At 45.8% G+C, this 24,536-nt stretch overlaps 1 protein-coding gene across 1 annotated transcript in view; it reads left to right on the plus strand.

Annotated features, from left to right (window-relative positions):
* The first annotated feature begins 21 nt into the window (after window positions 1-21).
* GLT8D1 (glycosyltransferase 8 domain containing 1) overlaps window positions 22-24,536 on the plus strand; it is a 59,226-nt gene continuing 34,711 nt past the window's right edge. Inside the window, exons 1-5 of the mRNA XM_075321735.1 lie at window positions 22-108; window positions 17,139-17,197; window positions 21,815-21,913; window positions 22,070-22,274; window positions 24,416-24,521. Coding sequence (XP_075177850.1) covers window positions 17,182-17,197; window positions 21,815-21,913; window positions 22,070-22,274; window positions 24,416-24,521 — 426 coding nt within the window. The 5' untranslated portion in view covers window positions 22-108; window positions 17,139-17,181. The remainder of the gene's footprint in view (window positions 109-17,138; window positions 17,198-21,814; window positions 21,914-22,069; window positions 22,275-24,415; window positions 24,522-24,536) is intronic.

Raw genomic sequence — 24,536 nt, forward strand, 5'->3', positions numbered from 1 at the left:
GGGGTAGGTGTGGCTTCCAGCTGGCAAATCTCTGATGTTGAGTTGGCAGTTCGGCTGCATGTAGTTTGGTGTTGGGAGGCGGAGACTGCGCGGTGCGGCCGCTACACTGTATGTATATGTGTGCATCTACAGTATATGTGTGTGTATATAATGTACTGTATATATGTGCATGTATATATGTAATGTATATGTGTGCATCTATATGTGTGTGTATATAATGTACAAGTGTGCATCTATAGGTGTATGTATATATTATATATGTGTGCATCTCTTTGTATGTATATAATGTATATGTGTGCATCTATATAATATACTGTATATGTGTGTATATAATCTATATGTGTGTATATAATGTTTAAGTGTGCATCTATGTGTGTGTATAATGTACTGTATAAGTGTGCATGTATATATGTGTGTGTGTATATAATGTATAAGTGTGCATGTATGTGTATGTAATGTATATGTGTGCATCTATATGTGTATGTATATAGTGTATGTGTGCATCTATATGTGTGTATATATAGATTTTATATGTACTGTATATGTGTGTGTAATATGTGCGCATCTATGTGTGTGCAATGCACACATATACATTTTATACACACATATACATGCACACTGTGCATGTATATGTGTGGGTATGTAATGTATATGTGTGCATCTATATGTGTATGTATATAATGTATATGTGTGCATCTATATGTGTATGTATATAAGGTATATGTGTGCATCTATATGTTTATGTATATAATGTATGTTTGTACCTATTTGTCTATGTATATAACTTATATGAATATCTATATAATGTATGTATATAATGTATGCTGTGTTTGATGTGTATTGATGTGTGCATCTATATAATGTACTGTATATGTGTGTGCATCTGTATGTATATATATTGTATATGTGTGCATCTATATGGGTATGTATATAATGTATATGTGTGCATTAATATGTGTATGTATATAATGTGTATGTCTGCATATATGTGTGTATGTATATACTGTATTTTTCGGACTATAAGACGCACCGGACCATAAGACGCACCCTGGTTTTAGAGGAGGAAAATAGGAAAAAAAAATTTTAAGCAAAAAATGTGGTCATGACACACTGTTATGGAGTGAAGATCTGCTGCTGACACTATTATGGGGGTAATGTCCCCAAATTCTCTGCTAAGGTACCCCATCCTGGTATATGCCCCCATCCTGGTATATGCCCCCATCCTGCTATATGCCCCCATCCTGCTATATGCCCCCATCCTGCTATATACCCCCATCCTGCTATATACCCCCACCCTGCTATATACCCCCATCCTGCTATATACCCCCATCCTGCTATATACCCCCATCCTGCTATATACCCCCATCCTGCTATATACCCCCATCCTGCTATATGGCCCCATGCTGCAATATACCCTCATCCTGCTATATGGCCCCGTGCTCCTATATGGCCCCGTGCTCCTATATGGCCCCGTGCTCCTATATGGCCCCGTGCTCCTATATGGCCCCGTGCTCCTATATGGCCCCGTGCTCCTATATGGCCCCGTGCTCCTATATGGCCCCGTGCTCCTATATGGCCCCGTGCTCCTATAGTACCCCGTGCTCCTATATTACCCCATGCTCCTATACGGCATGTATCCTGTATCACACAAAAAACAATAAACGTTTATACTCACCTTTCCTCGCTCCATGCAGCATCACTCCTCCCCCTGTCTGTGGCGTCAGCAGCACCGCTTACCTGTGTGGAGCCATCACCGGTCACTTCCCTGCAGCACGCGATCTCCTCCAGTCTGCCGGTCAGCTGACCTGCGTGACTAGCGGCGCCCAGCGATGACGTCAACGCTGTGCTCACTGCTTTCTACACAGATCAGCTGACCGGCAGACTGGAGGAGATCACGTGCTGCACCGAAGTGTCCGGTGAGTATGCCGTACTTATTCCTGCACCCCGCGCTGATGATGATGCACGGGGGTAGTGAATACAGCCGCACATGATCACTCCAGGCTGTAGTTGCCAGGGGTGATCACGGCTGGCTGTTAATTATGCGCGCACCCCCTGCCCACCTGTCAGCGCTGGTTTCGCTGAGAGATGATGGGCAGGAGGATGGGCGTGCATATGAAATGAGCGGGCCCACGTGGTCACGACAGGCGCTGCTATAGCCTGCTCATGCCCCCGATGGCCCGCTCCACCGCATCACCCTCATTCCTGGCCGCAGCCCTATAGTCAGACCATAAGACGCACCCCCAACTTTCCTCCAACATTTGGGGGGAAAAAAGTGTGTCTAAGGCTACTTTCACACATCCGGATTTTAGCTCTGCTGCACAATACGGCGTTCTGCAGAAAAACCGCAACCGGCTTTTGTAACGCCGGCTGCGTTTTTTTTTTGCATAGACTTACATTAGTGCCGTATTGTGCCGCAGGGGCTTGCGTTCGGTCCGGTTTTTGCCGCATGCGGCAGATTTAGCCGATGCCGCGGCCGGATCGAACGTTTTTGCTCCGGCAAAAACCACCGCATCGCGCCACATCCGGCCGCTGCGGCACATTTTTCAATGCATGCCTATGGAGGCCGGATGCGGAAAAAAACGCATCCGGTCGCCGCATGCGGTTTTTTCCACTGCGCATGCTCAGTAGCATGCCGCAACCGGAAAAAAACGGACGGGCCGCATGTCAAAACGTATGCAACGGATGCGGTGTTTTCGCCGCATCCGTTGCATAGTTTTCACAGCCGGATTGAGCTGCACTGCTCAAACCGGATGTGTGAAAGTAGCCTTATGGTCCGAAAAATACGGTAATTAACTGTATATGTGTGCATGTATATAATGTACTGTATATGTGTGCATGTATATAATGTACTGTATATGTGTGCATCTGTATGTTTATAATGTACTGTATGTGTGCATCTGTATGTAATGAATGTGTATATATTGCATATGTGTGTTTATATGTATAGTATGTGTATATTTGAATGTATATAATGTATAGCTATATGTGTATGTATGCAATGTACATGTGTGTGTTGTATTTGTGTATATACACTATATAATATATACTGTGTGTGAGTAGCAAGTATTTGTGAAGTGTAAAGGAAATGGTACAAGGTTTTCTACATATTTTAAAAATATAAATATGAAAATTGTGATGTGCATTTGTATTCAGCCCCGAGTCTATACTTTGTACGACCACCTTTTTGGTGCAATCACTGCTGTAGGTCTTTTGGTGTAAGTCTCTACCAGCTTGGCACATCTGGAGGCTGAGATTTTTTCCCATTTTTCTTTGTTCTCACTCAGTGAGATTGGATGGAGATGTCAAAGTCATTCCTAGATTCTCAATGGGATTTCGGTCTGGACTGTGACTGGGCCGTTCACACACATGAATGTGCTTTGATATAAACCAGGATGTTTAGGGTCATTGTCCGGCTGGAAGGTGAACATACACCCCAGTCTAAAGTCTTTTCCAGTCTCTAAGAGGTTTTCCTCTCTGATTGCCCTGTATTTAGCACCATGCATCTTCCCATCAACTCTAACCAGAACCAGCTTCCCTGCCTCTGCTGAAGAAAAGTCTCTCCACAGCAGGATGCTGCCTCCACCATGTGTGACAGTGGGGATGGTGTTTTCAGGGAGATGTTAAGTGTTAGTTTTCCACCACACATAGAATTTTGCATTTAGTGTGGCGGAGACCTAGACCCCTTAAGGATGCAGAAAATTTTTGTTATTCAGATGTGTTTTTTTTTTTTTTTTTGTTTGTTTTGTTTTCTTCTGAGTTCCATAACTTTTTTTCTTTTTGTCAACTTAATTGTATGAGATCTTTTCTTTGCGAGACGAATTGTAGTTTTGAATGATCCCATTCACTTTACCCTACAATATACCAGAAAACGGGGAAAAAATTCAAGTAAATTGGGAGAAAAAAAGCAGATTTGGCTTTTTGTGTTTTGTCTTTAGGGTTCACTGTAACGTAAAAATAACCCGGCATTATGATTTGTCAGGACAGTTCAACAGAACGATTACAGCTATACCAACCTTATATATCACAAAAGTGAGTACGCACCTCACATTTTTGTAAATATTTTATCTTTTCATGGAACATCACTGAAGATCTGACCCTGTGATACAATGTACAGTGTCAGTGTGCAGCTTGTATAACAGTGTAAATTTGGTGTCCTCTAAATAACTCAACACACATCCATTAATGACTAAACTGCTGGCAACAAAAGTGAGTACACCCCTAATTGAAAATGGCCAAATTGTGCCCAATTAGCCATCCCTCCCCCAGTGTCATGTGACTCATTAGCGTTACAAGGTCTCAGGTGTGAATAGGGAGCAGGGGTGTTACATTTGGTGTTATCGTTCACACTCTATCATACTGGTCACTGGAAGCTCAACATGGCTCCTCATGGCAAAGAATTCTCTGAGGATCTGAAATAAAGAATTGTTGGTCTACATAAAGATGGCCGAGGCTATAAGAAGATTGTCATCACCCTGACACTGAGCTGCAACACGGTGGCCAAGACCATACAGAGGTTTAACAAGACAGGATCCACTCAGAACTGGTCTCACCACGGACGACCAAAGAAGTTGAGTGCACGTGCTCAGCGTCATATCCAGAGGTCGTCTTTTCAAAGCCAACTTATGAGTGCTATTAGCATTGCTGTAGAGGTTACAGGGGTGGTGGGGTCCTCCTGTCAGTGCTCACACCATACACTGCATCACATTGGTCTGCATGGCTGCTATTCCAGAAAGAAGCCTCTTCTAAAGATTATGCACAACAAAGCCCACAGTTTGCTGAAGACAAGCAGAATAAGGACATGGATTACTGGAACCATCTCCTGTGGTCTGATGAGGGAAAAAAATAAACTTATTTGGTTCAGATGGTGTCAAGTGTTTAAGGAGGACAAAGACAAGTCTGTCCTGTCTACTGTCAAGCATGGTGGTGGGAGTGTCATGGTTTGGGGCTGCATGAGTCTTGCTGACTGTTGGGAGCTACAGTTCATTAAGGGAACCATGAATGCCAACCTTTACTGTGACATACTGAAGAAGAGCATGGTCCCCTCCCTTTGAAAACTGGGCGGCAGGGCAGTATTCCAGCATAACAGCCCCAAACATCTCCAAGATCACCACTGCCTCGCTAAAGAAACTGAAGGTAAAGGTGCTGGACTGACCAATCGTCTCCAGACCTAAACCCTATTGAGCATCTGTGGGGCCTCCTCAAACGTGAGGTGGAGGAGCGCAAGGTCTCTAACATCCACCAGCTCTGTGATGTAGTCATGGAGGATGGAGAAGATCCAGCGGCTCCTGTGAAGCTCTAGTGACCTCCATGCCCAAGAGGATTAAGGTTGTGCTGGAAAATAATAGTGGCCACACAAAATATTCACACTTTAGTCATAATTTGGCCATTTTCGCTTAGGGGTGTGCTCACTTTTGTTGCCAATGGTTTAGACATTAATGGCTGTGTGTTATTTAGAGGACACCAAATTTACACTGTTATACAAGCTGCAAACTGACTACTGTACATTGTATTACAGAGTCATACGCTACTCACAAAGTTTGGGATATTTGGCTTTTGGCTGAAATTTATGTAAAATGTTCACGCTACAGTGATATATTATCATGACAGTAGGGCATTTTAAGTAGAAACATACAATGGTGATTTCCTCATCTCAAACAATTTACTGAAACAAAAGCCAACAACAGAGGTGGGTATACCCCCAAAAATGTCTTAAAGGGGTTATCCGGCTTATTTTGCCTTTTTCTTGTTATTTTACTATTGAGCTACATTGGGGCAGGTACAGTCATATGAAAAAGTTTGGGCACCCCTATTAATGTTAACCTTTTTTCTTTAGAACAATTTGGGTTTTTGCAACAGCTATTTCAGTTTCATATATCTAATAACTGATGGACTGAGTAATATTTCTGGAGTGAAATGAGGTTTATTGTACTAACAGAAAATGTGCAATCCGCATTTAAACAAAATTTGGCAGGTGCATAAGTATGGGCACCCTTATCAATTTCTTGATTTGAACACTCCTAACTACTTTTCTTTATCGTTCCTATGGGAGACCCAGACCATGGGTGTATAGCTACTGCCTCCGGAGGACACACAAAGTTACTACACTCAAAACGTGTAGCTCCTCCCTCCTAGCATATACACCCCCTGCTAGCCAGACCTAGCCAGTTTCATGCTTTGTGTCAGGAGGATCACACACACACATGCATCCTTTTTTGATTTTTCATTTTTTCTACAGATTTGGAAGAAAAGCGGGTCCACTGGACCCCCGGCATGTCCCTTCACACCCCCCTGGCGGCGGTGCTGTTAAGGTTGATTCAGGGCAAGAGCCCTTCATGCCGCGCTCCTTCACCATCCCTTAGGGGCTCTGGCTTGAAGTTAGAGCCAACACGGTTCTCACTGCCTTGCAGGAGACCGGCCTCCATCCGCAGCCCTTTGGCAGGACCCTGCTGGACGGAGCACTGGACCCCCACCCCACCAGGGACTGGACCCTGCGTCTCAAAGCTAAGTATAGAGACGTTATTCAGAGGGTCCTTCTGCAATGTGGGGCACTTTATTGGGGGGACAGTGATTGACTTTGATAATGCTGCTTTTACTGTGTTTCCGGCCGGTTCCACGGTTTTTACTGTGTACCGCGCCGATGATGCCTGATTTTCGGCCGCATGCATAACTCTAGGCCCCGGCTTCAGCCGCGGCCTAGTTTTCGTTTCGTTCCCCTGCATGTCAGTCATGCAGTGGGACGCTGCAGCGCCGCCCAACCGCCGCTCTGCACAGGGGAGGACACTCCTTGTTGGGAGATGATTCCCTCCCCTGTACATCTTCTTAGCCCTCCGATTCCCGCTCCTAGGTTAACCCCCGCCCTCCCCCCTCACTCTAGCGCCATTTTCTCAGCGTTCTTAGTACGCTGATCGGCGCTGGCTGCTCTGCAGTGCAGAGGGAGTGGATATCTGGCTGGGGGTCCAGGCTTGGAACCTGGGGGGGCACTCACAATAGCGGCCTGATAAGTCACAACCTCTGGTTGTGCACTTTTTATACACTATCAGGGCATTCTGAAGGAGTTAATTCTTTATTTTAGAACCTCCTCCTCAGCAGCATGTCTCACTAGGAGCAAAGCTCCAAGGCTGTACACTACATGCTCTGCATGTAAGCTTATATTGCCTGAACCGGCCCATACTGTAATGGTTCTTATGTGGTGGTGCCTCAGCCTGGAGTCGCCCCAGGCTGAACCCCACCTCTGCAGCAGGTCTCACAGAGCGAGGCTGCAGGCTGTTTTTTATTATCCACTGCTGGTGGGCTCGTACGGCGAGCTCATAACCACTGTGGCCCCTCAGCTTGGAGGCTCATTCATGGTCCCTCCAGCTGCTCCGGGTTCGGTGGCTGACCCCTGGGGGAATCTTTTTTCCAGGGGTCGGCTGTCCCGGCATCTGCTGAGCATGCAGCCCCCTTCTCAGGGCGTTCTCTGCTTGCTCAGCAAAGCTCACAGACCCCGTCCTCCTGACAGGGAGACGCAGGGTCCCCTGTCCTCCCCGTCCCGCAGCTCCGATACGAGCTGACTCTCTGGACGAGGAGGATGTCTCTATCAGGGGCTCGGACGCTGCCTTAGGTACTTTGATCCGTCCGTAGGTGACGCGGATGCGAATGATTGGATTGCGTCCATTATACTTGTATTGGACCTCCATCCGCCTGTATCAGGGGAGTATTCCCCGCTGGCAAAAGGCATCAGTATACCTTTAAGGAGTGTGTTCCTTAACCACTCCAGTTTTCAGGCCGCTGCGTCCAAGCCCGCAGCCTGTCCTGCAGATCCCACAGCGGGGTTCTGCTGCCTGTCTCCCCCTTCCATCAGAGGTGGTCAAGGAGTGTACTCATTCGCCAAGGGTGGCTACTCCGGTGTCTAGACTTTCAGCCCGGATAGTTGTATCAGTGGCTGACGGCACCTCTATAAGGATCCCACGGTACATTAATTTTGTACTGTACCTCAATCCGCCGGAGTTACCTTATCTAGGTGAACACAACGTGTGTTCCTTAAACCACTCCAGTTTTCAGGCCCCTGTGACCAGCCCAGGGTCCGCTCTGACAGTCGCTTCCCATGAAGCGTGATTCTGAGGACTGTGTTTCCCCTGTCCACAAATGGTGGTCAAGAGGTGGGCTCATTCACCTCAGGTGGCTCAGCCCGGACCGTTATGTCAGTGGCTGATGGCTCCTCAGAGGAGATGCATTCCCTCACAGGGACTCTATGCCCAAGACGGTTGCCTGAACTTCCAGACTTCAGTCTTTTCATCCTCTGCCAAGTCTGCCATGCTGGACACCGCACGGCGGTGGTCTTGGCTACTTTCCTCGCTATCCGCAGGCTCCTGTGGCTTTGGAAATGGAAGGCAGAGGCCTCTATAGAGGGTCCTTACTGGGTTCCCCTTGGTGGGACCAGTCTCTTCGGAACCAACTAGATGAAATTCAGGAAGCTCTCGGCGAGGAGAGTTCTTCCTTGCCACAAACCTAAACCAGGGAACCTGTCCAGGGCAGGAATCAGTTGAGGTTTCGGTGGTTTCCGTTCCTCCATCTGATCGTCCTCTAGCTCGGCCTAGGTTCATAGAACCAATTGGCTTGAAGCTGCGTCTTTAGAAGACTGCAGGAGATGCTGCCACTTAGTCAGCTTCCTCCGAGCTATCTAGCCGCCAACCTCCTCCTGGTCGGTGGCAGGCTCTCTCCACTTGGCAACGTATGGTTCTAACACGTCTCCGTTCAGTGGGGGTGGGTTTATATCTCCCATGGCTACAGGATGGAATTCTGTCCACCCGCCAAACAGATTTTTTCTGTCACCTCCTCCCGGCTCCAAGGCTTCTCACAGGCCGTGCATTTCTTGCAGGCCAATGGAGTAATTGTACCGGTTCCCGACTGGGAACGGTTCTGAGATTTTTGTTTAAATCTATTTCCAGTCCCCGAACAGGGCGGTGCCTTCCGGCCTGGATCTTTAGCTTTTCAAGCATGGTCAGGTGTGGCGTTTTCACATGGAGTCTCAGTCTTGTTCCGTGTGTTTTTTTCCACCGGACCAATCAAGAACCCAAGGAGATTCCCTAGCAGCCATCGGCATCACAGATGCCTTTCTGCAGGGGTCAATCGCAGGTTCACACCAGCGTTGACTACGTTTTGCCATCAGAGTGGTCCAATTCGTGGCTCTTCCCTTGCGGTTAGCCACGGCCCATCGAGTATTCTCATGGGGCTGCTGTGATTAGGGTCCTGCACCCCTAAGGTTTGGCAGTGATCGTTTGCCCTGGACGGCCTTCTTCTCAGGGCTTCATCCAGTGCAGACTCTTAGCAGAGTACTTCGCTTACTCTCGCCACTCTAACCTATTCGGGTGGCTTGTCATTCTGTTCAAGTCCACTCTGACTTCGAACCAGAGGTTCTCAGGGACGCAATTCGAGACTCTGTCGGCTCTTGTGAAGCCGCTCTTAGTCGATCAGTAGTCCCTCCGCTGGCGGTCGACGTCGTTCTATCAGACACCAAATACAGGTGCTGGTCAGACGGTGGCGTCAATGGAAGCGCTTCCTTGCCCGCCTGCGTCCTCTGAGACTGGATGTTTTCCGCTGTACACGCGAACTCCCTCCTTCCACGGTGTGGTGGCTTTGCCACTGACCGGGGGCTTGTTTGCAGTGATGGTTTCGGCCACTCTGTCTCAGGGACGCTCCTTCCTGGCCCCGTCCCGGGTGATCCTCACCAGGGTGCTGGTCTTTCCGCCTTGGGAGCAGTATATCTCCACCGCGGAGCGCAGGGCGCTTGGACTCTGTCCGAATCAGCCCTCTAGATCAATGGGCTGGAAATCAGAGCTGTATTCTAGCTCTCTAAGCCTTCACCATCTGTTGGCGGCTAGGCACATTCGAGTTCAGTCGGATAACGTGACAGCGTTTTCCTACGTCAACTTCCAGGGCGGGACACTCAGCCGCCTGGCAATCTTGGCGCCTCAACATTCTTCAGTGGACAAGGGACTCCTAGTCCACCGTATCCGCAGCCCACATCCTAGATGTCAAACTGCGAGGCAGACTATTTCAGCTGTCCAACCGTGGTCCACAATCCTCAGGTTTTGCAGTAGACACACTGGTTCATGTTTGATCCAGCTTCGCCTCTACCTCTTGCCCAGAGGCCTGCGCAAGATCAGTAAAAAAAAAAAAAAAAAGGGGACGTCGGGTCATTCTCTTACTCCAGACTGCCCCAGGCAGGCTTGGTATCCTGACCTGCTCCTTCTGTCCGTTGGGTTGCCATGGCATCTTCCGAACCGTCCAGACCTTTTCTCAAAGGTCCGTTTTTTTCCGTCAGAATTCTGCATTCTCAGATTGACGGCGTAGCTATTGAGTCCTGGATCTTAGCGACTTCTGGTATCCTTCCTGAAGTCATCTCCGCTATGACTCGAGCTCCAAGGTGTCCTTGGACCTTTTTAGCCTTGCCGACCCTCCTGTCCCTTCCACAGTCCGGTCTACAGCTAGGACTATCCCTCAATAACGGACAGGTCTCGGCTCTGTCAGTATGTGCCAGCGGCGTATCGTCCGGCTGGCTCCGGTGCGCTCCTTTAAGGGCGCGTCTCACATCATTCCGCCTTTCCGGCGGCCTATGGAACCCTGGGACCTTCATCCGGTCCTCCCGGTTCCCGGAAACCCCCCTTTGCGCCTCTTAGGGAGGTTTCTTTGTTTCATCTTTCACAGAAAGTAGTCTTTCTAGTGGCTATAATTTCCCGCCAGGGAGTTCTGCCTGCACTCTCTGAGTCACCCCCTTCTTTGGTCTTTTGCATCAAGACAAGGTGGTCTCCGTCCGACTCCGGATTTTTTTCCCTAAGGTGGTTACTGCTTCCACCTTATCCGGGGCAATTTTCCTGCCTTCCTTTTGTCCGGCTCCTGTTCATCGCTTTGAGGAAGCGTGGCATCTCCTGGATCTGGTGCGGGCGCCCCGGATCTATGTGTCTCGCACCGCCGTTATTAGGCGGTGCACCTCTCTCTCTGGTACTGACTGCTAGTCAACGTAGCGGTCTCGGTATCTAAGCCGACCCTGGTTCGTTGGCTTAGGTCGGCCATTTCCGAGGCCTACAAGGTACTCAAGTGCCTTCCCCGCCGGGGATCAGAGCACATTTGATCAGACCGGTCCGTGCCTTTTGGGCTTTCAGGCACCAGGCTACGGCTCAGTAGGTCTGTCAGACTGCAGCTCGAATTAGTCTGCGTACTTTTTCGAAGCTCTATCCAAGGCATGCTCTTGCTTTGGCAGACGCGGGCTTGGGCTGACGCATCTTTCAGGCGTCTGTCGCCCATTTGTGAAGTTGGGTTTTCCTGCTTCTCAGTTGTCTGTTTATTCCCACCCATGGACTGCTTTAGGACGTCCCATGGTCTGGGTCTCCCATAGGAACGATAAAGAAAAAGAGAATTTTGTTACTTACCGTAAATTCTTTTTCTTATAGTTCCGTCATGGGAGACCCAGCACCCTCCCTATTGCCTGTTGGCAGGTTTCTTGTTCCGTGTGTCTTCACCGGCTGTTATTGTTGTAGACAGAGATCCCGGTTCTTCCGGATTTTCCTCTCTCTTCTTGTGGGTGGATGTCCTCCTTCAGCTTTTGCACTAAACTGGCTAGGTCTGGCTAGCAGGGGGTGTATATGCTAGGAGGGAGGAGCTACACGTTTTGAGTGTAGTAACTTTGTGTGTCCTCCGGAGGCAGTAGCTATACACCCATGGTCTGGGTCTCCCATGACGGAACTATAAGAAAAAGAATTTACGGTAAGTAACAAAATTCTCTTTTTTACTGACTTACTAAAGCACTAAATTGGTTTTGTAACCTCATTGAGCTTTGAGCTTCATAGGCAGGTGTATTCAATCATGAGAAAAGGTATTTAACCCCTTCAGCCCCCGGGCACGTTCCGTTTTTGCGTTTTTGTTTTTTGCTCCCCTTCTTCCGAGAGGCGTAACTTTTTTATTTTTCCATCAATCTTGCCATATGAGGGCTTGTTTTTTGCGGGACGAGTTGTACTTTTAAATGAAACCATAAGTTTTACCATATAGTGTACTGGAAAACGGCAAAAAAATTCCAAGTGCGGAAAAATTCCAAAAAAATGGGATTGTACAATAGTTTTTGGGATATTTTATTCACCGTGTTCACTATATGGTAAAACTGATGTGTGGGTATGATGCCTCAGGTCGGTGCGAGTTTGTAGACACCAAACATGTATAGGTTTACTTGTATCTAAGGGGTTAAAAAAAATTCACAAGCTTGTCCAAAAAACGTGGCGCACGTTTTGCGCCATTTTCCAAAACCTGTAGCGTTCTCATTTTTCAGGATGTGAGGCTCAGTGATGGCTTATTTTTTGCGCATTTTGCGCAAAATTTGCGGCGTCCAAAAAAACGTAATTTTGGCGTTTGGAATTTTTTTGCTGCTACGCCGTTTACTGATCAGATTCATTGATTTTATATTTTTATAGATCGGGCATTTCTGAACGTGGCGATACCAAATATGTGTGTATTTTTTATTTTTTTTAACCCTTTAATTTTCAATGGGGTGAAAGGGGGTGATTTGAACTTTTAGGTTTTTTAATTTTTTTTTAATTTTTTAAAACTTTTTTTTTACTTTTTTTTTTTTTTTATTTTACTAGTCCCCCTAGGGGGCTATTGCGATCAGCAATCCGATCGCTCTGCACTATCTGCAGATCTCAGCTACAGAGCTGAGAACTGCAGATTTGCTGCTTCACTTTCAATGCCGGCTGTATTCCGGCATTGAGAGGAAGTGACTCATGTTAGCTACAGGCGTCATCACATGACCCTGTGCTACCATGGCAACCACCGAAAGTCAAGTGATCATGTCACGTGACTTCCGGTGGGGGCGGGGTAAGTCACTGTCATGGCGGCGCCCATATACATATCGCTGCCAAGACTTTGGCAGCGAAATGTAAGGGGTTAATGGCCGCGGGTGGAAGCGATGCCACCCGCGGCTAGCAGGCACACATATCAGCTGTTGATAACAGCCGATATGTGCGCATCTCGCCGCCGCCTGCCGGCGGCAGGGGGCGGGGCTTACCGGCACACGATCCATGACGTACCTAGTACGTCATGGGTCGTTAAGGGGTTAAGGTGGCCACTTGCAAGTTGTTCTCCTATTTGAATCTCCTATGAAGAGTGGCATCATGGGCTCCTCAAAAAAAACTCTTAAATGATCTGAAAACAAAGATTATTCAACATAGTTGTTCAGGGGAAGGTACAAAAAGTTGTCTCAGAGATTTAAACTGTCAGTTTCCACTGTGAGGAACATAGTAAGGAAATGGAAGAACACAGGTACAGTTCTTGTTAAGCCCAGAAGTGTCAAGCCAAGAAAAATATCAGAAAGGCAGAGAAGAAGAATGGTGAGAACAGTCAAGGACAATCCACAGACCACCTCCAAAGACCTGCAGCTTCATCTTGCTGCAGATGGTGTCAATGTGCATTGGTCAACAATACAGCGCACGTTGCACAAGGAGAAGCTGTATGGGAGAGTGATGCGAAAGAAGCCGTTTCTGCAAGCACGCCACAAACAGAGCCGCCTGAGGTATGCAAAAGCACATTTGGACAAGCCAGTTACATTTTGGAAGAAGGTCCTGTAGACTGATGAAACAAAGATTGAGTTGTTTGGTCATACAAAAAGGCGTTATGCATGGAGGCAAAAAAAACACGGCATTCCAAGAAAAGCACTTGCTACCCACAGTAAAATTTGGTGGAGGCATCATGCTTTGGGGCTGTGTGGCCAATGCCGGCACCGGGAATCTTGTTAAAGTTGAGGGTCGCATGGATTCAACTCAGTATCAGCAGATTCTTGACAATAATGTGCAAGAATAAGTGACGAAGTTGAAGTTACGCAGGGGATGGATATTTCAGCAAGACAATGATCCAAAACACCGCTCCAAATCTACTCAGGCATTCATGCAGAGGAACAATTACAATCTTCTGGAATGGCCATCCCAGTCCCCAGACCTGAATATCATTGAAAATCTGTGGGATGATTTGAAGCGTGCCGTCCATGCTCGGCGACCATCAAAATTAACTGAACCGGAATGGTTTTGTAAACAGGAATGGTCAAATATACCTTCATCCAGGAACTCATTAAAAGCTAGAGGAAGCGACTAGAGGCTGTGATTTTTGCAAAAGGAGGATCTACAAAATATTAATGTCACTTTTATGTTGAGGTGCCCATACTTTTGCACCAGTCAAATTATGTTTAAATGTGGATTGCACATTTTCTGTTAGTACAATAAACCTCATTTCAATCCAGAAATATTACTCAGTCCATCAGTTATTAGATATATGAAACTGAAATAGCTGCTGAAAAACCCCAAATTGTTATAAAGAAAAAAGGTTAACATTAATAGGGGTGCCCAAACTTTTTCATATGACTGTAAGTAGATAGTAACTACCTACCTGCCCTGCTGTCATCCCCTCTCCCCTCAGGGAGCTTATGCTTGCCTTGTAGACGAGCATCACAGGAGACATCATGTAGCCTTCCTGCTGGGCAGCTACAGTGCGTGGCATTCCCGCCCCCCTTCCCTGCACTCTCCCACACATCCCATAGTACAGAGGTCTCGCTGCCTGCAGCCCCCGTTGCTGCTTGTGGCACGCGGGCTAATAACCCCCTTGCTGAACGCTGCCTGTGCAGTCAGCGCTGTATATCAGATGACTGATTCACTGGCGCTGCGCAGATGGGAGCACTGTATGCAGCTATGATCATAGCTGGGCAATCAGAGGCCAGGAGCGGATCATTGCAGTAGCTGTATACAGAGCTCGGCTCTGCAGAGCGCCCGGGAATCTGTCATCTGATATAAAGCGCTGTCAGCTGCAGCCCCCTCCTTGTTGATCGTGGCCTCTGCAGGGGGCTGTGCAGTCAGCACTTTATATCAGATGACAGATTCCCGGGTGCTCTGCAGAGGCGAGCTCTGTATACAGCTATGATCAGCCGCTGTCCAATCAGAAGCCAGCAGCAGATCACTGGAGAAGCTGCTTAGAAAGCGCGTGGCAATCAGTCCTCTACTATAAAGCGCTGACTGCACAGCCCCCAGCAGATCCGCAACGATCGGCAAGGAGGGGGCTGCGGCCGCAAGAGGCAGGACACAGGGCACCGAGGGAACGAGGACAGGTGAGAGGGATTTAGTTTTTTTTTTTGTGTGTGAAGAATAGCAGACTAGGGGGCAATTCTACAAGACAGAGCATTACTACAAGAATAGGAGCTCAAGGGAACATTACTATAGTTTGGGGACAGGGATGGGCACATTACTATAGTTTGGGAACAGGGATGGGCACATTACTATAGTATGGGGACAGGGATGGGCACATTACTATAGTATGGGGACAGGGATGGGCACATTACTATAGTATGGGGACAGGGATGGGCACATTACTATAGTATGGGGACAGGGATGGGCACATTACTATAGTATGGGGACAGGGATGGGCATGTGACTACATTACATGCGGTGGATGTGAGGGGATTGTGCTGTCAGAGATGAGAGACGCAGGATCACTGCTCTGTACTACCAATGATTGGAAATACAGAGCAGTGATTTCTCATCTGTGCAGCACAATCACCTCACATCCTCCGCACATATAATATATTAATGTGCCCATCTTTGCTGGAGCGATGAGAGGTCAGTGCTGGGGTAGAATACTTACAGCCAATGAGTGTGCAGAGGGCGGGGCTGGACACTGAGGCCGGGCGGTGCCAGCTCTGACTGTGAGGTTTGGCACAGGAAAATGTCATGTTTGGTTGAGCTGCAGGTAAATAAAGTGTCTCCAGAGAATAAAGGGTGAATTCAAGAGGAACAAAAGTTAGAAAACAAAAAAAAAATAATGTAGGGGTGATTTTATATGACAATACAGCACAGATTAGCTTAAAAAAATGTTTAGAGTTTATCGGACAACTCCTTTAATAACTTGTCATGTGGCCTTGAGCATTAGTTACAGCTTGATCCTCAACACCACCACCACCACCAAAGTCTCGTCTGGTGACAACAGTGGCTGATGTATAGCAGTCTCCTTGAGGTCTCCAACACTGATAGCGGCCATCATTTCTGCTCAGTGTGAATTGACTTTCATCAGTGAACTGCACTGAGGCCCACTTGTCCCTTGTCCAGCATAGATGATGCTTGTGCTTGGTGGTGTGGTCAGGTACATAGATGATGTCTGTGCCTGGTGGTGTGGTCAAGTACATAGATGATGTCTGTGCCTGGTGGTGTGGTCAGGTACGTAGATGATGTCTGTGCCTGGTGGTGTGGTCAGGTACGTAGATGACGTCTGTGCCTGGTGGTGTGGTCAGGTACCTTGCAGGTCGTCTAGCATGCAGACCACGCTGATGAAAATGGTTTTGAATGATCTGACGTGACACTTGGGGGCCTCTCACCTACATTAACTACTTCACAACCTTGGAAGTACTGGTCATGTATGCCTCCAGTATACGTATATTGTCGAAAATGGTGCACGACAGAGCACACGGTGACTCCAACTGCACCATTATAGTTAATGGCCACGTCAGTGCACTACCATGCTCGGTACTCGTAACTAGTGATGAGTGGGCACTACCATGCTCAGGAGCTCAGTACTCGTAACTAGTGATGAGTGGGCACTACCATGCTCGGGTGCTCGGTGCTTGTAACTAGTGTTTAGCGGGCACTACCATGCTCAGGTCCTCAGTACTCGTATCTAGTGATGAGTGGGCACTACCATGCTCAGGAGCTCAGTACTCGTAACTAGTGTTTAGCGGGCACTACCATGCTTGGGTATCTGTATTGATAGCAAGGCCCTCACCACGTTTAGGTTGGCTTAGATGCACAGTCTATTACATTTTATGAGATTTTCCACAATTATCGAACAGATACCAAAGGTGGAACAAACACTGTAATATTTTTGGAATATTCCACCTTCCACTATTCCACTTTCACCGTTCCTCTCTATATAGTGTTTATCCTCTGCAGTGTGACATAGTCAACATTGTGTAAACAGTGCCAAACAGCTGGTAATTTACTCATATGTTTTCAGGAGAACGGCACAATGCAGAGTGCCAGAACTGTTATTTCTTATGGAATATAACTAGTAACTGAAATCTCGCCGAATTTACTAAATTGGTAAATGTTGTGAGGATACTGACCTGTTTTCTTCCATTGCAGGTTAGAAAATTCACCATAAAGGGACTGAAAATTATAATCTAAAATGTCATGTCGCAAAGGTAAAAAAAAAAAAAAAAATATATATACTAAATTACACATTAAGATGTTTATTGATTTGTTATCATTTTGCTACAATTGAGTATCATATGGAGCCAAGCATACAAATGGTTAACAGAGAAGAGTCTGCCTTATCCCCATCTCTTCTGATTCCAGCCTAAAGCCTCATTCAGACATTGCATTTTCATATACATCACATATACACATGTTCTACACATGTATCTCACGGATATAACACGTCCCCATTAGTTTATGATGCTATTCACATGTCCTTGTGCCTACAGGGCGTTTTATTTAGAGGGGTTTTTTTTCTAGCGTTTTTCCTTGCTTTTTTTTTTTAACCAGTAAAAGCTAGGAATAAGCATTCCAGCAAAGCCTATGAGGATCCTGACTTGTTGTGCACACGTTGCTTCTTTTTTCCTTGCATATTTTGTTGCTGGAAAAAAAAGCAGCAGCATGTCAATTATTTTAGCGTTTTTTTCCTGCTTTTTTTTTTTTCCCCCAATTGACTTCAATGGAGTCAGTGAAATACGCAGGAAAAAACGCATGTGTAATGCCCAGGTTGCTTTTTTTTTTACATCACTGGGGATCCCTGCAGCCTTATTTCGTGATCTTTACCGCGGGACCTACTGCAGGCAACTCCGGTGGTGTCACAAGGTGAATCTAGTTCATTCCGGTGGATCACCAGGGTTTCCTGCAGATCTGCCGACATTTACTCGGTTCACCTCTCCCTGGATCCAGGGCATCTACGTCACCGGAGTTCCCTCCAGCAAGGTCTCGCGGCAAAGACCGCAAGGCCTAGGTGTAGGAAACCCCAGTGATCCACCAGCATTCATGAACTCTATTCACCTTGTGACCTCACCGGGGTTCCCTGCACCTTCAGGGACCGAGGAGGATCAAAAAATTCGGAATCCCAAATGGTAACAGAGTGGCTGGAACCTTAAAGGATTGCAGACCGAATCCTGTCACACAACTAGAAGTAGTCGTGGGACGAGCCTGCGATGACCTAGTTGTCTCGACACAGCCAGAGAAGTAAATATTCTCACAGATAGAGATATAAGAAAGCTAATCTGCCTCGGAGCAGTCCCCAAAGATAGATAGCCCCCCACATGTAAAGACTACGGTGATATAGAAAAACACAATACAAAGCTAGAAAAGACAGATTCAGCAAAGGTGAGGCCCAAACTATCTTTATAGGAAAGGATAGGAAGGAGCACTGTCTGCAACCGTAAAAAACCCTAATAAATCTCAGCACTTCTGATATGTAAAAATCCTGAGGTCACACAACCTATCCCCCACTGTACCAGCACTCAGATGTTACTGGGATCCAAAAACACTAATACAGATGAGTGACTGAATTAATATTAAGCATGACAAACACAATACCTTGCAGAATCATGGAGCTAAGTATACAGCGATCCCTCTCCCTGCTTCCTGAATGCTGCAATCACATTGCAGCATTAAGGGGGTTAAACCGCTGGGAGCGGTGCGGGCTCCTCTGAGTAGTGAGAGCCGGATCCCGGCAGTAACATCAGCTGGAGATCCGGCGGCAATCATGGGGGTACAGTGACTGAACCCCCGCAATTGCCATGATAACAAAGCATGGAAAACCGCATGAAAAAAAGCAAATTTTTTTTCAGTAGCTTTTTTTTTCCTGCCAAAACATGCTTTTTTTTTGTGCACATAAAAGCGCTACGTGCACAAATAGCTTTATTTATTTTTTTTGTGGGACCTCAAACAAATCAGACGTTTTTGTTTTTGTACTCAAGGGAGAGGGGAAAAAAAAAGCTGAACGATGCCAATAGTGAACATGCATTACGGCTTAGAAAAAGCAAAAAAAAAAAAATGAGATGCATAGCAAATAAAAATGGGCAATTTTCAGTGCTAAGTATCTAATTTTTTTTCATGTTTTTTTATGTGAGTAGTATTGCATGTTCATATTCCTGTGTCAACTATTTTCCTCCTTCACCTTTTTCTCCCTCTTGCTTGTGTGCCACTGTTACACACATTCAGCTTTATAAATTAGATATGTTTATGTATGTTCGGGATTGGCATCTGCACCATCGCAGCTACAGCCACAAAATTTTGCACACTCACACGTCTGGACCCCGAGAGCGTCATAGGCTATGTTGTGACGTGAAATTTTAACCCCGCGCGTTCCAATTTATCAATCAATTTTGCCCCTATCTACATAATGGGGAAAAAGTGACACAAAAAGTGTATCCGCACCGTCGCATTTACAATCACGAAATTTTGCACAGACACCTCATGTGACCCAGGGAACGTCGTAGACTATGTTTTGACAGGAAAATGTAACCCCACGCTTTACAGTTACAGTTTACAGTCTCCAAAAAACATGGCTCCATTAAAGTAAATGGAGCCTGGAACTACAGGTTATTAGTAGAAGCTGTGATTGGTTGCTATAGGAACAATAGACATTCATAGTATAAGAAGCTTATATGTGAGGTAATAAGATGTCGGTGGGGAGACGGATAGAGACAGACAGGGAAAGAGACAGACAGAGACTGACCTGGAAAGAGACAGACAGACATGCAGACAGGGACAGAGACAGGCAGACGGAAGGAGGAGACAGCCAGAGAGACAGACACAGATAGATGGGGAAAGACACAGACCTCTATAGAGACAGATGGGGAAAGAGACAGAGAAATAGAGACAGACAAAAAAAGAGACAGACAGACAGACGGGGAAAGAGACAGACCTAGAAAGAGACAGACGGGGAAAGAGACAGACGGGGAAAGAGACAGACCGAGCACATTACTTGGCCAATTTAGTTAAATCTGTGTGGAATATCTGTGGTGTTGAAATATATGTTGTGAAATGCTTCTATTAGCTTAGTTTTTGCCTTTTAATAATTACATTTATATCTATTTGTTTTGTGTTTTTTGTGAGCAGAATACATTTTTGTTAATACATTCTATTTTGTTAACAACAGTTATTAACCCGGGCGAATCCGGGTAGTACAGCTAGTACTATTATAATATGCTCAGTATGTACCAATTCAGACCTTCAGGTTAGGAAGTGCCGGCAGTTGATTCAATTTTTGTGTTTGATCTGTGTCCCTGACCAAAATCGCCCATATAAGTCTATGGGATCTCAAATTGAAGTGAATTGCCATTGCAAGCATCAGGACCACACAATCATGATCTCAGGATGCCTAAGAAATTAAAGAGGAGTACCGACACTCTGTTAACCATCTAGATTCCCCCACACTCTGTTAACCGTCTAGATTACTCCACACTCTGTCAACCATCTAGATGCCGTAGTCACAGCCATGTTCAGTGGCAACGCCGATTGTGACAGATGTAGCAGGGTGTCAGGTATAGTGTACAGTCGACAGCTCCTGCATTTTCACCCATTGGGGGATGCTATTCACTTATATATCAGGTCAGTTTTAAGTCTTATTGCTTGTCACTAAGGTATTAAACTGCATAGATAATGTAATATATCTCTTAAACCTGATTAGATTGGTGCACTTACTGTGAAAATCCACATCAAAGAGCACCCAGGGCAACCCAATTGGCAATAACTAGGTCTATTTGGGTTTGCATCATTATACCGAAAACCCCCCCATAAATTTAAGATAAAAATGGACATCATGACGGACCCTAGATACTATAACTGAACAGAAAGACGGAATTCCATATCAGAGTGGTGAACCTAGCCTAAATACCCCAATGGTCTTACATATTTGAAAGTCTTTACACTTTGAAACACATTCTATGATAGATTCACATACAGGGAACCAGTTGGCAAAACCCCCCTGATATTTACCAGAGTTTTAATTTGCAAGTAAACACCATTTCAAACATATGTGGCCATCTAATTGAAAGTGCAGCTGCAGGGAGAAAATGAAGTTATATTCTCTATGCAACTACTGCTTCCAGTCATTTGGGCTACGAACAGTCAGCGATCACAACAGGGTGAATACTGTTGTTTTTTTTGTTTTGTTTTTGATGATTCGTCACCCATAAGTAATTATGTACATGTCTCTTTTTGTTGTTTTTTAGTTATGGCTTATATGATGATATTTCTTTATTCATGTCAAAAGTTTAAGGGGTTATCCGGGACTATTTTATTATTTTTATTATGGGCCTAAGAACTAACAGGCAGATACTTGACCGCTTCTACCGGCGATTCTGCTTCTTCACGTGGACAGTCACTCTTCCTGTTCCAGCCTGCTCTGTTGACAGCGCGCGAGTGCCGACGACATGCTGATTGATAGCATGCTCTTTGCAGATAGGCAGTCATGCGTCATCAACAGAGCAGAAGAGAAGGAGCTGCCCCATTGACATGATGGAAGGCGAAAAATCTCCAACTTGAGCGGCCCGTGACCGGCAGAGATCGGCGCCTAGGCTGAACAGCAACTACCTGCCTGTTAGTTCTTAGACCCATTGTAAAAATATAAAACAGTCACGGATAACACCTTTTTATATACCACGGACCAGTATAATTTGGAAGCTCAGATGTTTGCTCCATAATTATAACTAATAGTGATTTCCATTCTTTCATAAACCTTTCTCAATTTGCTTTTCTTATTCATATGACGTCATTACTGAATTTGAGTGATACAAATTATGAATTACACTCATGTCTCCCAGTAAATATAGTGATCATAGTGTTGGCGGCGGTCATCTTCCTCCTCATCCTCCATCATAATCTGCTGGGCCTGAGCGATATATTGAAGAGGCAAAGTTCAGGTGAGAGAATTTTTAGGAACATCAGTGAATTTGTTTTCTTCTGCGATTACTAAAACTGTATTCTGTACTTTTTGGATTTGGCATAGGAAGTTCTTCCCTCTATATCTTCTTCTTTATTGGCTGATTTTACTTATTGGTGATCTTTTTCTCACCTAGATGCCAGCCCTGTAGGATTTCAGCGTATCGACTTCCTCCCGGAGGCTCCAGAGGAAAAGAATATCGTGGAGGTCCCTGTGGTTATTACTGCTGTAGACAGCCGTCTCGGAGGCGTCATCGCGGCAATAAATAGTATTTCCAGTAACACACAGTCCAGTGTCACCTTCTACATTGTGACGATGAATGATACAAAGGAACATCTCAGGTATGATTGTCACCACTGGCAGGATCGGAGTTAGGTAGTTGGGGCCTTTTGAATTTCTGTTAAATTGTGGCCATCTTTTAAGAGCTAAATCCTAGAAATAAACCCTTTAAAACTGCACGGCTCAAAAAATAAGGATCTTGGTGAATGAAATATTCAAGTTGAAAATCTTTACTGGTGTAATTTGTGTAATTGAAGTATTAGGGGTCAATGGAAACCAAAATCATCATCCAATGAGGCTGGATTCCAAATCCGAAATTAAGGTAAAAAATTGAAGTCACAGGTGGAATATTCTTTATGAATTTCATCAGGGTAACCCATATTGTCACTCAGTATTGTGTGTGTTTGACCACCACGTGTCGGTATACTCTCGGAATAATATTGATGAGATGGTGGAATGTGTCGTGGAGGATCTCCTCCTACATCTGGATCAGGGCGTCAATGAGCTCCTGGATAATCGTATGCAGCATGAGATGCATTGATACAAAATGTCCTAGTAGTTCTTACCTTGATTGAGGTCTGGAGAACATGAGGACCAGTATATGGCATCAATGCCCTTGTCATCAAGGAACTGTCTGGATAGGTGATCCCAGGCATTGTCCTCCACCAAGCGGAAGCAAGGACCCACTGCACCAACATAATATCTGATAATGACTCTGTGGATTTCATGCTTGTACCCAACAACAGTCAGGTTACGTTGGCTGTCGTGGAGGCTTGTGTGACCTACCAAGGATATTCTCCAGACCATCACTGATCCACCTCCAAACTTGGATTAAGGTCTGGAGAATGGAGAACATGAGGACCAATATATGGAATTAGCTTCTATGTCCTTGTCGTCAAGGAATTGTCTGGCCAGGTGATCCTAGGCTTTATCCTGAACCAGGAGGAAGCTAGGACTCACTGCACCAACGTAAGATCTGATAATGACTCTGAGGATTTCATCTTTGTACCCAACAACAGTAATGGTACGTTCCCTGTCATGGAGGCTTATGTGACCCACCAAGGGTATTCTTCTCCAGGTCATTACTGATCCACCTTTAAACCTGGATTCAGGTCTGGGGAACATGAGGACCAGTATATGGCATCAATCCCCTTGTCATTAAGGAATTGTCTGGCCAAGTGATGCCAGGCATTGTCCTACACCAGGAGAAAGCAATGACCCACTGCACCAACATGAGATCTGAAAATTACTCAGAGGATTTCATCCTTGTACCCAACAACAGTCAGGGTACGTTGGCTGTCGTGGAGGCTTGTGTGACCCACCAAGGATATTCAACTCCAGATCATCACTGATCCACCGCCATACTGGATGATATTACAGATAGCATAACGCTAACCACCTTGTCTCCGTACTCTTTCACGTTTTTCACATGTGCCTAGTATGAACCTACTATGTACTGTAAAGAAACAAGGAACCAATGGTGGACCTGTACACTTTGGTGTTCTTTTGTGAATGCCTATAAAGCTGCACAGTACTGGGCTGTGGGCACAGGTCTTATAACATCTGATGACGTCTGTTTCTGATTGTTTCTAAGCAAACTTTCACACCCGTATCCGCTGGAGGTAATTTTGTAGGGCTGTGGCAGTGCTCCTCCTGTTATTCCATACACAAAGGAGGAGATATTGAGTTGATGCCATTCTACAGCTTCTTCTATCTCTCATGTAAAGACCAATGTCCTGGTGTGTTCTCTCTGCTTTTGATACTGGGATGCAAACCTTGTGATAAAAAGTATGGAAACTCCATCCTGGAGGAGCTGGACTATCTGTGTAAGATGAATGGGCTGGAGCCACCATCTCAGGGTCCAGTAGTGAGAAGAGCAAATGCAAAACTAGAGAAGAACATTCAGTCAGGAGGAACAAGGAGAGAGTGATGGTCTTAGGCCAACATCTAGGAAACCATTCCCTGGGGGTGTCTTGATGTTCCTCTCCACTGCTCCTGTTGTCACTTTCATTTGCGCCAAAACAGATAAAATTGATTCACAATTACTTTTGCTTCCGAACTGGACATATTATCCTTGAAGCTAACTGACTTGGGGTAATTCTGTGATAAGTAGGCATTCCCTTAATTTTTTTGGCCAATGCGCAAAGGACCATCAGATTTTCGAGTAGAGGTTTAGTAAATAGTTTTATTTCTCTTCCTTCAGGACCTGGCTTACTGACTCTAAGCTTAAAAACGTCAAATATAAACTTCTGGACTTCGATCCTCAGGTCCTTGAGGGGAAAATCCGAGTAGATGAGCGTTTAAAACCAGTAAGTAAATGTGGA

This window comes from Anomaloglossus baeobatrachus, chromosome 8, assembly GCF_048569485.1.
Source record: "Anomaloglossus baeobatrachus isolate aAnoBae1 chromosome 8, aAnoBae1.hap1, whole genome shotgun sequence".
NCBI classification, from domain to species: Eukaryota; Metazoa; Chordata; class Amphibia; order Anura; family Aromobatidae; genus Anomaloglossus; species Anomaloglossus baeobatrachus.